Source organism: Abramis brama, assembly GCF_963993115.1.
Source record: "Abramis brama genome assembly, chromosome: 15".
Lineage (NCBI taxonomy): Eukaryota > Metazoa > Chordata > Actinopteri > Cypriniformes > Leuciscidae > Abramis > Abramis brama.
In genome coordinates this window covers 19,115,387-19,130,054 of record NC_139977.1, presented here as the reverse complement: position 1 = coordinate 19,130,054, position 14,668 = coordinate 19,115,387, and the positions used below count along the sequence as shown (strand labels likewise).

Sequence of the window (14,668 nt, the reverse complement as noted above, 5' to 3'; positions counted from 1 at the left end):
AAGTTAATGTCCCTATCATTTTGGAGTAGGGAGCATCTCTCAAGTGGGATAACTCATGTTTAATGCATTGCACTGGTCAGGGATTTTAACCTCACCTGAAGAGACGGGGAGAGAGTGTGACACGGACTGGGCGGTCCCTTAGCTTTCCGGTCAGGGACCCAGCAAAGCCCAGGGCTGAAAAGCCAATGCAGAGTTATTCTGACAGCTGACATTTACTTAACATGGATAACCCTATTCGTCTAGCCTGTGTTCCAGGGGTCTGAGTTCGAGGGTGGCCTCTGGTCCCCTTTTGCTCTCAACCAAATCATGCAACAAATCATAAAGCAGGCATGCTGTATTCTCTCACGGCACTAAGTATCTACCAATCTACTCTGCTTAGACCCGGCTAGTTTCCAGCCATAGCCAGGGTGGTCTTTCTGCTTAACGAAGGAAGCCTGATGGGCACAAGCTTGTTTTGCAGGCCTATGCAAAGCTCTCTGAGGATTTAGTACTTGCCTCGGGGCTCTTGTTGCAAGCGGCCGGGTTTGAAGAGTTTTGTTTGGTACTGAGAGATGATTTATGCCGTGGTCACCCATGGATATTTGCATGGATTTCTGTGTACTTTCTCTAATGTTGTTTAAATTCAATTGACATGCAGATGCTCTGAGCAAAGCTGAGGCACAAATATCCATCTTCAATGGCTTTGCGTTGAGTCCCAAAAGTGGAATGCTAATTAGCACATTAGCTAAGATGAAAATTTGGTGAAAATGCTAATAAGAAAATTGTTTTTCTAATCAGACTCTGACTCATTGCACAGTTTCATAAAGCCATGTCAGCTCTAAGTGCTTTTTAAAACTGTTATGCGGGTACCAGAGGCGGTGCATTAGCTAAGCCTCTGATTTGGGGCCTTAGCTGCAGATAGATGAGCTCAAGACCAGGTGCTGTTGACATGTTACAATTAATGAAGTTTCACAGCACGCAGCATCGAGAGGAAGCACTGAATGTGTTAAAAGTAATGTTCCGCAAAGGGACCTGACGAAGAATTTCTCCTTTCATTGTTAGTTATTGTTATATTCATGAGGTTTGTGCTGTTTTTAATGGCTGTTCAAGATATGCCATGAAGTGATTATTCAGTCAGATTGTACTATTGATGTGGGACCAAAATTTGTTTGTTTCAGCCACATTGTTATGATTTTGAAATTTGATTATGAAATAAATTATAGTATTTTTATTTTTATTTTCTCTCTCAATGTTTTCACACATTGAACCTGACCTTGTAAGATAATTGTTGATTTGCAGTTTTTAAATATGCTTTTTTTCCCCCTTCTGGGTACATGACACTTTGGGGATCTATTGGTGAATGGCTTCCTTCTAACTATTTTCTCTTTTTTTTTTTTTCCTCTCCCCCTTTCACACAGGAGCTGCTCAGTTCCCAGGTATGGCTTCCCTTTTACCTCTTGTTTGTGTGTTAGTTTCCATTCCCAAACCCATTTCCCAAATAGCTTGTCCTTTACAGCTAGCAGTGCTGGTCATAACCGAAACCATCTCGCCTTTCTTCATCCTCTGACTCACTGACTTCTTCTCTCTCCTCAACCTCCACCGGTGCAGGTGCTGTGTCTCTCCAGCACTCTGTCTTTCTTGTCCCTTCTAACATCATCTGTTTCTCATCTTTCAGGACAGAAATTACGCCTCATTCTTTCCGGTGTCTCATCCAGTTGAATTTCTCCATTTTCACAGAGCACATTTACTCCAGATATGCAATCATTTCCTCTTTCAAATGTGGGGAATATGTTTCGAAGGAGACCGGTAAAATAAGTCATTTGGTAAACCGTACTCAAACTCTTCAATCTATCAATGTCTTGTCAGCGCCTCTCAGGTCTTCCTCATTTTATTTCTTGCCATATTTTTGATAAGGCTCATTGAAGACAAGCAAGGGTTCAAGATACCAGAATGTTTTATTTTAGATGAATGAATGAATACATAGATAGATACATAGATAGATACATAGATACATACATACATAGATACATACATACATAGACACATATATACATAGATACATACATATATAGATACATACATGGATACATACATCAGGGTTCCTGCTGGGTCTTAAAAAGTCTTAAAATGTCTTAAATTCTGAACTTTAAATTTAAGGCCTTAAAACGTCTTAAAAACAGCCAGATTTTCATCCGTGGTCTTAAATTTCATTTAGTCAGGTCTTAAAAAATATTTTACCCTCGTTAATTTCCAGAAACGCTGGCCGCATAAAGTTATTACAAAGTAGCAAAAAAGTACCGAAGTCGCTCGCCAAGAGGCCGTTCACATATCGCGTCTTTTTCGCGCTCAAGTTCATTCAAATGTAGGCGCGCGGTAAGTGTGCTTATAATTGAAGCGACGACGCGCTCGTTTTTTTTCCAGGCGCAGCAACATGAAAAAAGACATGAAGGATGCGGGTGCACCCAAACACTACAGGTGTTTTTATCTTCTCCGTAAATAAATCTTGTAGCAGAGCTACAGCAAGCGTTTTTCGGCGGTGGAAATCCATTAGCCACTAAAACTTTGTTGTCATTGTGGAGTTGCATAGCAACGACAGACGCCACGGGAAAATCGGGCCGAATTTTACTATTAATAATAAAAGATAAGCTAAAGTGTATTGTAAATGTCACTAAATCATTTTTTATAAAAAGAATGAGTCAAAAAAGATAAATTAAAGTCTGAAATATGTGAGGTTTATCTTTTTATAAAAACCTTTTTTGTCAAGTTTATTTGAACTTGTACATGTTAGTATATAACATGTTGCAAGACACTTTTAAAATCTGGCTATCATTTTTAATCGTATTATTTTAATGTTTATGATAGTGCGTATTGATGCTAATTTTATTTGTTATTGAATTGCTGTTTTTCGACACAAAACTTGGTGAATTGATTTCATTGTGTAGTATTAGTACTTTTTGAACAGGATTCTGTGATAACAGTGATAATTTTTGGCACTATAATAATTAAATGAAATGTTCATGCCATTTCATCTCTAGTTATGATCAACTATGATCAACTAAAATCAACTAATTATGTGTTTTTTACAGTATGCTTATAATATGCAAAGTACAATTTTCTATAAACAAAATGATATCTGATTCTGTTCTTTTCTCTTACACGCATTGTTGGGTCTGGAAGGTTACTAATGTGATTGCTTTATCTGTAAATTAAATTAATGCTTTTTCAATTACTGAATTCATTGAAATAAAATGAATTCTTTGATTTGAATATTTTTTGGCAATGCCTCGTGTATGTCTTAAATTTCAATCTTTATGGTCTTAAAATGTCTTAAAAAGGTCTTAAATTTGACTAACTGAAACCTGCAGGAACCCTGTACATAGATACATAGATAGATAGATATAAATAATGCACACTATAATTCATTTATGAGTGTCTCATGACTCACTTTTTAATTGCCTTAACAAAACTTCAAGAACACATTGTTGAATCACAAGCACCTGGAGGCTTAATTTACATTTTATAAATACAATTTAACTAGATGTTGAAAATAGAAATAGATGTTGAAAATAGAAATTCATGGTATGTTAGTGACCATATTGGTATTTTTAAAATTAAACTGGATTGCATCTGCATGTTCGAATTAAACTGTACACTATGTATGTATACGTTTATTTGTGCCTGCTCCCCCTTGGTAGGTTTGCAAGACATTGTTCTTTGTAAGACTGATTTGAAACGATGTGTATTATGAAAACTACTATACAAATAATTAATAATAATTAAAAAGAAAATGATTACATTGTACCAGGCCAATACTGGAAGTAGATAATATCAGTTTTTTTTTTCTTCTTCTATTTTTCTCCATTTTAATTATAATGCCTCTTTTCAGCATGAATAATTTTTAATTGGAACTGTAGTGTGAACACTGTTGATTTATAATATCAGCCATAGTATGTGTTATTGGGCGTAATAAAAATAATTATTGGCGATTTTATTTTATTTTTTTTCTATATTGTTGCTTTACTAATCTAAAGCCATTGAAGATACATTCACAGATGCCCTTATTTATCCCCTACTAAATTGTCCCTGCCCTAATGTAGTCTCATCAGCACAGAGGAAGGAATGATGCTTCTTTTTGAATGTCAGGCCACATTAGAACGGAAAACTAGACACCCGCCCTGCTCCGGACCTGAAGGGGGGTGATGATTCAGACAAGACAGTATTATGGCCAGCAACTTTAGCCCACACTCCTGCAGCCCTTTACGATTAATGCCCTTCTCCTCCACAGTCTATCAGCCCAAACATGCTGAGGCGCAGGAGAAATGCTCTCTCTCTCTCACACACACACACACACACACACACACACACACACACACATAAACCCTGCTCTTGGCAAAAGCACTGTATTTTTTTGCCTTGTGATTCAGTTATTAATCGAAGCCAAGTTATTTGTATGGGTATAAATTAGAAGTGAGCTGAAGACGACACTCTCAAGGGGCATTGGATGAATCCCAGTCCTTGTTAAGGACCCCAGTCCTTCATGGCCTTCTGCTTGGTTTATGCCGCATTTTCTCTCTCTCTCTTTCTCTCGCCCTTTTTCTCCTCCAGTTCTGCTTGTAAACAGAATGCTCTCTTGCCAAAGACATACACTCGCCATTAATACTGAATAGAAGACTGTGCTGATGACTCTTCTGTTATTGTGTTAGCTGGCTCATGTGAAATTACTGTAAAGGGATCCAGATACAGGCAACACTTACAATAAACATATCCATAATGCAACTGTTAAAGTTCCAATTATTATTATTATTATTATTATTATTATTATTTAATATAGAGCATATAAATGTATTTTTATTGCTTTATTTTTTTATTTATTATACAAAATAGTATTGTATTTTAATATTGGTTATTGGTGATTGTATTGGCCTGAAAAAATCAGCCATGATTTGCTACCTGCTAGTCAGTTTCAGGTGATGCTTATAATTTATGGGGGAGACATTCTTATTCTGTAGAGCATTTGATTGGACAACAGTCTATGCAGTGCAGGATGAGTCATCCATATTTTTTCCGTAAGAGACGACTCTACGTTTTAAATGCGTAAGGCTAATTTAGTTATTTTTATGAGTATGCTGTAAATAGGAAACCTCAAAGCTAACCGGCATGAACCCAAAGCATCAATTCTCCAATTGTGATTTCATTTGACTTTAATGTTAGCAGCTTGGGGAAAGCAAAGCTCTTCATCTTTCTCTTTGTCTCTGTGCTGCCTCCTCTGACCTCAAGGACGTGGCTCTGCCACAAGGAGTCCTTGTTCTGCCTCTTTTCCTGTGATGTCATCTTAGTGAATGTGTGTGAGGACTTTTTTTTTTTTTTTTTTTTTTTTTTTATCTGTGGCGATCGATAGAGGAAGATGTGAGAGGCAGAGGGCAGTTAATCTCCTGCCACCTGCATGGGGATTCTTATCCTTGTGTGCACAGACGTTTCCTAGATCGGGACGCTCACTCTGAGACAATGCAAAATACACACAGAATTGCGTGCGCAATCTCGGCTCAAGGATGTCGTATTTAGATGGATGGCCACGAGAGGCCGTGTGACTCTGGCACAGCTCACTGATTCCAGAGTGAGGGACAGGTGCTGGAGGTCCTGGCGGTGCACTATCATGCTGAGAGGAGGAATGCTGGGAAGGGAAGAGAGAGACAGGGCAAGGCAGGTCTCTGCTCTTCCGCTGTTTCTCTTACCTGCTTTCTTTTGTTTTTGTTTTCTCTTTTTATCTCTTTCTCTCTGGTTCTTTGTTTAAAGCTGAATTTTCAGTATCATTACTCCAGTCTTCAGTCTGATATGCTGATTTGGTGTTTAAGAATCTTTTATTATTATTATTATTATTATTAATGTTGAAAACAGTTGTGCTGCTTAATATTTTTGTGGAAACCATGAAAAAAAAATCTGATTTCTTTTTTCTTATGAAGAGAAAACATTTGTATAGAAAACATAAATTATTTTGTAACATTATAAGTGTCTTTAATGTCACTTGATCAATTTAATGCAACAAAAACAAATTATTGAACAGGAAGATTGGTATAAATATAAGTGAATTGATAACCATGGATTTTATTTGATATTTTAATATTTCAAATTAAACTATTTATACATGTTAATATTATTTAAAATATATAAAAAATAGTAGTGAAATATTTTTTTTGTAAACATTATTTATAATAATATTTCATTTTTTATATACATTTATGATATTTAAGAAAGCTTAAGATATAAAATTTTGTTATGACTTTTGATTGGTTGCATCAAAACAAGCTTCACATATAAAGACACTAAAATTAATGTTTTCAAAAACTCTTTTAAAATGTGCTGTTTATTTGTGAACAGCTTATGTTGCAACAGTCTCTGAAAGAGGCTTGCACCAGCAGTATTCTAGTGAAAAAAGGGGTATTTGTTTATCCATTGCCGTTGAGACTCAGTCACAGAGGCAGAAGTCCTTTCTTCCTCTCCCTCTGCTGAGAGAGATTTCCAAATGAGCGAGCAGGGGTGGCAAGGCCTCTGGTGCTGTGCCCGGCCCCCGTCGGCTCTCTGACGCATTAATCATGAGGCTGCCATCCATCCCTTCCCACACGCCACATTCCACTGCTGCTCCCATCCAACCACCATTTTACCCTTCATTAGCACTAGTATCATCACAATTTACTTATCCATACGTTTGTGTGAACGCTTCGCGGCTCCTCAGCGTACACAGAGAGTGGGAGGAGGTCTTTGTGGCTCAGGGTCTTGCTGAGCCTTTTAAGGGAACTCGCTCTGGTTTGTTTCAAAGAGATGTTGGGTTTACACGTGCCATTTCAAAACCTGCTTGTTAAACAAGCCAATATTGTTCGTGATTAAAAACAACTAAGCTGAAAGACTCTCTTGGGTCCATCAAAGGAACTTGACAACTATAATATTTGCATTAAATACATTCTATCCATGCTTCTAGGCTAATGGTATCAGCGTTGCAAAAAAAAAAAGATATATATATTATATTATATTATATTATATTATATTATATATACACACATACACAGTGACTCTGGGATATGGCTATTTAAATATGAAAAAGAAAATGTCTGATGTATTTTAGATATCTGATATTATTAGATAACTTACATATTTAGAAACCACATTAAATTAGCCTGAAATCTGTACTTTTTTGTAGGGTTAATCGTTCAATAAAGCACAAAAAAAAATCACTTAATTGAATTAAGACTAGTGATGTCCGTGAAGGATTTAGCAGAAATATCTCAAAAGCATCTGCAGAGAGACACTCCTTAAGGCTTAACTTATTCCAATTAAGCTTGATGTATTCTCTTAAGTAGATTTGGTAAATGTATCCATGTGTCATAAGGCTTGCTGTTGAATTTGTGCATCTAGCGTGTAAATCGCCCCTGCTGAAAAGACTAGCATTGGCATTTCATGGTTTAGAGGCTGGTTTAGCTAGTTAGAGGGATAGTTCACCCAAAAATGAAAATTCTGAAAGAAACACTACAGGTTTAGAACAACTTGAGGGTGAGTAAATGATGACAGAATTATTCATTTTTGGGTGAACTGTCCCTTTAAGGGGGCTGATGGGGACAGCATCATCCAAAGGAGCATATGCTGGTCTTTTTAACAGGGGTGACTGAGCTTGAAAGGGGATGTTGGCACGTGTATCTGGAGGTCTCCTTTCACAGATGGAAGGGCACAGTGAAGTAATGCCAGTGCTGAGCTGCTGGCCATCAAAACACAAATGTGCTTAAAGTGATTTCGAACAAATGATATCAGACACAGCCTGTGGGCCTAAAATAAACCAGCATTAATGACACGGCAGTATGCAGAACATGTTCTCATATTAGAATGTACCCCGTCTTAATTGAGACATTAACATCTTATTAAGATAAAATGTCAGCATTGCATGGATAGTTCACCTAAAAATGAAAACGATCATGTCGTATCTCATTTTTGAAGAATATGCTGACTGCTCCTTTATTTATTAGTAAAATAAATGGGAGTAGGTGCTCAAGCTCCAAAAGCACTATAAATGTGTCATAAAAGTGGTCCATACAACCCATGCACTATATTCGAAGTCTTCTGAAGACATGTAATTGCTTTGGGTGTTGGGCAGAATTTTTAATTTTGGGTAAACTATTCCTTTAACATACTACATACTAAGTAGGCTATGCATACTAAATGTGAAGTGTACACTTACATTTTGGGGTAGGTAAGAAATGAATACTTTCATTCAGCAAGGATGCATTACATTGATCATAAGTGACAGTAAAGACATTTATAATGATACAAAAATGTTTTGGATAAATGCTGTTCTTTTGAACTTTATTCATCAAAGAATCCTTAAAAAAATTCCATAGGCGCCGATTTATAGTTCTGCCGCTGGGTGTCCACGCTTCATACCCCCCAACATGCGATGAGAAACGCACGTACGTCTTTTTCTATTTTTCTTCTGGAAACTTTAAAATGCAAATACATTACCAACCAAATAAACTCATATTTATTCACCTCTGATTCCATGAGCAAATGATAACTAGGCTAAGCGAACACACATGCCCCTTAAAACATTTTAACATGCTCATTACTTAATAATTAATTATACTTTGTGTTAGGTTTTCAAGCGAACTGTCTTTTTCTCTGTGCAGTGGTGCGTTTGATGAATTCATTACACAAAAGTTATTCGTGTCTCGCGAAGAGAAACACACGGACTGCAAATACATTTACCAACCAAACAAAAACATATTCTTTCCATAAGTGCTGTCGGGAGTTGCGCTCTCGCTAATATACCTGATGATTTTGGAGTTAATTACTTAAAATGCAATTTATCACCATGTAAAAACAGAAAGCACAAGCCTTTGTATCAGGATACTGCATGTCGTAATGCTGCGTTGCCCGGACCCGATTTTTTTTGATTGGTTAAAATGAATGGAGAATATCTTGTGTTTTTCGGGCGCCTATGACTGTTTTAACAAAAAAAATATTAAGCAGCACAACCGTTTTAATAATAATAAGAAGAAATATTTCTTGAGCACCAAATCAGCATATTAGAATGATTTCTGAAGGATCATGTGACGACTGGAGGAATGACTGCTCAAATCCAGCTTTACCATCACAGGAATAAATTATGTTATTATTTAAAATAATATTTTAAATTGTAATATTTCACAATATTATAGTTTTTTCATTTTTAAAATCAAATAAATGTGGCCTTGTTGAGCACAAGAGACTTTTTTTTTTGGGGATATTACAAAATCGTACTTACTGAACTGTTCCTCTTTTGAGGAACTTTACAAAACTGTACTTTTGAACAGTAGCCTACTGCACGTACTAAATTACATCAGGGAGACTTCACAGAGGAAATTATTGCTCAGGATGCTTGATGAAGGTCTCGGTTATGTTTAATGTACTTATGCATTTTTTTTCCCAGATGTTCCTCCTAATATTCCTTTGGAGAGGTTCTCAGGCGTGATTACAGGTGTCTTGTCATATCTGAGCACAGATTGAGACATTATTTAGACCTCTTCTGAAACTCTAGGAAAATGTGAGATTACTGGTGACTTGGGGTGAATTTCTTTAAGAAAAAAGTCTCTATTTGATCTCCATTCTATCCCAGAAGATATGAAAGCTATCGCATTTGTTAATCATTCAAAAGGAAGTTCACACAAATGAAAATCCTGCTTTGAAAGTTCAACACCCTCTGAACACACAGGACCGTAACCATGGAGTTCTTCTCTATTAGCCAGGCTGTAATATTCAAGCACGAATTTCAGCGCAGCCAGCGGACACGCCACCTCAGCGTCTTCGAGAGCCAGAAGGACTCCTACAGCTAATTTTTTACAAAGCCATACATGTTCGAGCCTGGACTACCTACTATAATTATAACATAAGCACACAAGGCAACTTACACTCATTGGTGGGCACGCACTGCCGACGATGACACCAGCTGTCGGCGCGACGGGAGGATGAAAGCCGAGGCGGCGCGGCAGTGCACTCCTGCATTAGCCCATTCCGTGTCACACACACACACTCTCACACACACGCCCGTACGCGAGCTCTGTGTGTTCCTCTGGGTTGATGTATGAGGGGCACTGGGGTGGTGCTGGGCCTGTAGTGATATAAATGGCTTGTCTGCCTCACTGAGAGTGGAGTATCGTCCTCTGACAGCTTTAATCTAGACCAAAATGATCAATGTTCTATGCTACTTATTTTGAATGTCGGTAATTAAATACAGAGATAATGTCACAGATCTGTTTGAACAAGTTATGCAAATGCACAGTACACAAATTTCTTTGGCATTTTTGCGATGCCTTGTTTGTTGTTGATGCATGCACGGAAAGCTAATTTTTTTCAGGCGCCCTTTTTGGTGGTCTTTTCCTAAACATTAGTGTTAATGAAATCTTCATTTAAATAGGAATTCATCATTCGCTCACTTGTTCCAGCTCCAGTGACACAAACAATTATTTTAATTAAACTAAGCTGCATGCCAATAATCAATAATAATTTGGGGCTTAAACAAGTTTAATTCCTCTATTAATATGGTATGATCCCTGCACAAGATTTACTTAACAGCTAATAAATCGGGGGGTAGTTTTTCATAATAAGAGTTAAATAGGAACATGAATATTAACATATCCTTTTTCCTGTGCCAATATCCTGAATACAGTAGTTTGTATATTGTTATATATATATATATATATATATATATATATATATATATATATATCACCAGATGAAATGTTTTCAGTGGAATTCATTTCAAATTAAAATTTAATCTTGCAAAATACAAGATTGTCATGTTTGCGTGCCTCACTGACGGGACCAAACTTCTCCCCGTACGTGATTTTAAAACGCAAGACGGTACCCAGATTTCAAAAGTAGACAAAGAAGATTTCACTTCTACTGTTAATGAAATTTTGGTAGGCTACATGGTTTTCACTATAAGATGGATAGCCTAATTGTTACTTAATTCATATGGCCTACAGGTTATTTTTATGGTATGCCAAAAAGTGTTTATTTTTAAATGTGATCATTGGTACATGTTACCAGTGTTTACTATACTATCAATACAAAAACTAAAATGTGAAAAATCTGCAGTATGAAAAATTTCAAATTATTTTCTTTATCAAAAACCTTTTTTTTTTTTAAATCTTAAAAAGGGGGAGGGGGGTCGTCTTATATTTGAAAATACGGTATTTATAAAAACATTAAAAATAACATCACATTAAATAATAATCAGTAGAATGTTTAAATGCCCACTGAAGAGCCTTTAAACACGCAACATTATTCAATGTGTTGAGGTAACTTCCACTGAAACCGGAAGAGAGGGCGGGACATATCGAACAGCTCCCCTTTTTTAAATAGCCAATAGCGTTTAGTTTATATCACAGCTCGGCCAGAGCCGTTGAGCTCGGTAAACCGCAGTTTCCTCCTAATCTCTTACTGTTTCTCCTCCTAATCTCCACCATGTCGCTTGAAAATATAGCATTCCTTGCAGAATTCAAATGGATCCGATACGTGTTCTGGTATGCACTGGCTCGCGCGTATGATCCGCTCTGTGCTATTGTGTCTCTGGACCGGAGCAGACTGTGTGCGCGCACAGTGCCTGTGTGTCTAAATGCCAATTGTGTCATTGTTTTGGAGCACACTAGCTTATAGATAACAGTAAGGCCAACATATTCCTACTAAAAGCCAAAAAACTTACATTTTGATTTCATGGGGACATTAAAATGAATTTTGAATTAAAATGTAATCTTACAAAACACTTTTAAAAGTATTTTATCATGGCACATTTTTAATAATACAATTTAAAGTTTTAAAATATTTATAAAAACTTAAAAAAAAAAAAATTAAGTTTCAAAAATTAAAAAAAATATATATTATGGCATGAAATAATATTTTCAGTACAGTGTTTAAGCTTGCAAAACACTTGCTAACACAAATTCTAAGAAGTCAAAGAAAATGTCTTCTTTGATGGAATAAATAACATTTTGAAGATGTAAAAGTAGCAGTGAGCATGCTAGAATCCAATTAACACGTTTACCTTTTTTCCTCATCGAGTTTGACTCATTGGCATACTCTAGTGGTTCATGTTTTTTCCTCTAGCACTTTTTTATATATATATAGACCTAATGTTTTCCTGATGCTTTAGGGTAACCCATACATAGTTAAATGACATCTCACCAAGATTTGTTGCCAAAGTTTGTGCAAAACTTTTTTGAAATAAAAGAGATGTGCAGAGTCTCGGGAGGTCTACCGATGATTCAAATCATCCCTCTCATCCCACACAACAAAATGGCATCCAGCTCATCACCCCAGAGTTGTGCAAAGTAAACACAGAACTGGCTAATTGCATCGAAGTTGGTTTATCACGAACACTCAACATTTTAATTAATTTTTGAGCAATATTATATTTAAGTTCAAAATATTCCAGTGCTCAGCCAAGATTGGAGTTATGGGATTTTCGTGGGGGGATAAGAGGCTTGAATATAAACTAAGGGGAAAAAACAAGGAATATAATCATTGAGGACATAGAAGAGAACATATTAATTATAAGGTTATAAATTAAAATTTTTGTGTTTTAATTTATTATGTATTCTGTTCCTTGCTAGTCTCCTTCTCCTCCTCAGCTAGCTTTAACATGCTAAAAGCGTTTGTTTTCCTGTTGAGCTTGCCAAACAGGGCTGTTGTACGTGTTCATGTATGTTTTACCCTTTCAATGCATCTTCTGTCACTTAGCATGATTACCACCCACTAGCTGAACGGCCACGGACTGGCCAGTATTTAGCGCAGTCTCCGTGACAACCACAGTAGCGTGCTTAACCTTCATCTGTAACCCCTCTCTGGGATAAACAGTCTTTCTATTTGCATTTCCAATCTAGTCCTCTCAATCCACACCTCATCCCCTTTGACGAGTCTTAAGGAAGTCACTCCCGCACAAGGTTTATTTGTTTTGGTCTGTTTTGACTTTGTGCTACTGGCAGGCTGATTGAATTCAGTTTTGTTAAACTGTCTCCCCTTATCTGTCGCCATCACACGATCTGATTGCTTTCTTCCCTTCTGCTTTAAGTGACAAGGCTGTTTAGAGGTGCCTGACAACTGAGGCATGCAAATTAGCACTTGATGGTGTCTTAAAGTCATGTCACATTTCACATTAATATATTTATTTATCTCCAGCTTTAGCTTATTCATGATTTCCTCTTAGCTCTGCAGGGTAGGCAGCTGTGGGGTGTTGTTTTAGATTTTTAGTTTATTTATTTATTTATTTATTTATTTATTTTTATCACATTAAGTTGCAGTGAATTATCTAGCTCTTAAAGGGACTGTTCAGCAGTTCAAAAATTGTGTGTGAGTAAATTATTTGTCTCTTTTCAATATAATGGAAGTAATTTAGATTAAAAAAGCACCATAAAATTAGTATACAAGTAGCCCGTATGATTTATTATACTATATTTGAATTCTATTTGCCATCCAAATAGCTTTGTGTCAGGATTAGACTGAAGTTAGTTTGTTATTCAGTGAATTTCTTCCCATCTGCACTAGCTCTGCTGGCACATTCAGGAAAAAAGTAATTCAAGGTGTAAATTATAAGTGACTTGTTCATTTTAATCCACAGATCTACTTAAAAAAACTGAACAATTCTAATTTGTTTATGAATCAGATTGATCAGGTTCTTAATTTCAACTCGGTGATCAATACTGTGTTTCGAGTCAGTCATACAAGTTTAAACAACAACATGAAGGTGAATCCTGTAAATGATTATAAAATTAAAATTTTTGGTTGAACTATCCTCTCTTTAATGGTATACATTTTAGCTTTGGGTCAACCGGCCAAGGTCTGTAGCTTCCATTTCTGTGGCAGTGGCAGCTCTTATCACATGGTGATCTCATCCAGAGAGGGGATTTGGACCAAGCATGTGTAACATGAAAACAGGCAATCTCATGATGCACACACTACGCAGGAAAGAGAGGGGGAAACACTTTCACACTCTGCTGGATATTCACACCCACTCTAGCTGTGTTTTTCCACCTGTTCTTCATTGTGCACTCATGTAAGTGTGAGATTGTGGGTTTAGATGATGCAGGGCTGCATCTCTGTTTTAAGGAAATGGACAGTAGTGCCATTTTTCCAAGTGTTTTTTTTTTTGTTGTCATTTTGTCATTTTGTCTATTGCCCCCAGATGGATGGATGGCAGAAGTTATAGGATGGATGTATGGATGAGTAACAGTTATAAGATGGATGGATGGATGGATGGATGGCAGAAGTTATTGGATGGATGGAGGGATAGCAGACATTATTAGATGTATGGATGGATGACCACTGACTTTTAGTTTTTTTAAATAACTTAATTAACATATTTTACACTCACCAGAAAACTGTCCGACTCAACATGCCTATTGTCAGCCATGACCTCATACCTGCCTCTCTTTCAGTCTCCAACTCAATTCTCTTTCTCTCTGTCCCTCTGCAGTACAAAGCCAGAATCTCATAGCGGACAACATCTCGGTAGTGGAGGGGGAGACAGCCACCATAAGCTGTCGAGTCAAAAACAATGACGACTCTGTCATTCAGCTCCTCAACCCCAACAGACAGACCATATACTTCAAAGATGTCAGACGTGAGTACACATAAACATACTGTATGCATTGCACGCCCACACACACAAACAGGC

The 14,668-nt window shown here is 36.8% G+C and overlaps 1 protein-coding gene across 7 annotated transcripts in view; it reads left to right on the top strand.

The window, feature by feature from the left end:
- The window catches only part of cadm1a (cell adhesion molecule 1a), a 289,452-nt gene that overhangs the window by 202,706 nt on the left and 72,078 nt on the right, over window positions 1-14,668 (top strand). For 5 of the 7 annotated variants that reach the window (XM_084136856.1, XM_084136855.1, XM_084136852.1 and 2 more), the window contains exons 2-3: window positions 1,398-1,415; window positions 14,468-14,614. In XM_084136856.1, coding sequence (XP_083992982.1) covers window positions 1,398-1,415; window positions 14,468-14,614 — 165 coding nt within the window. The remainder of the gene's footprint in view (window positions 1-1,397; window positions 1,416-14,467; window positions 14,615-14,668) is intronic. The other 2 variants (XM_084136853.1, XM_084136851.1) reach the window with 1 other exon arrangement.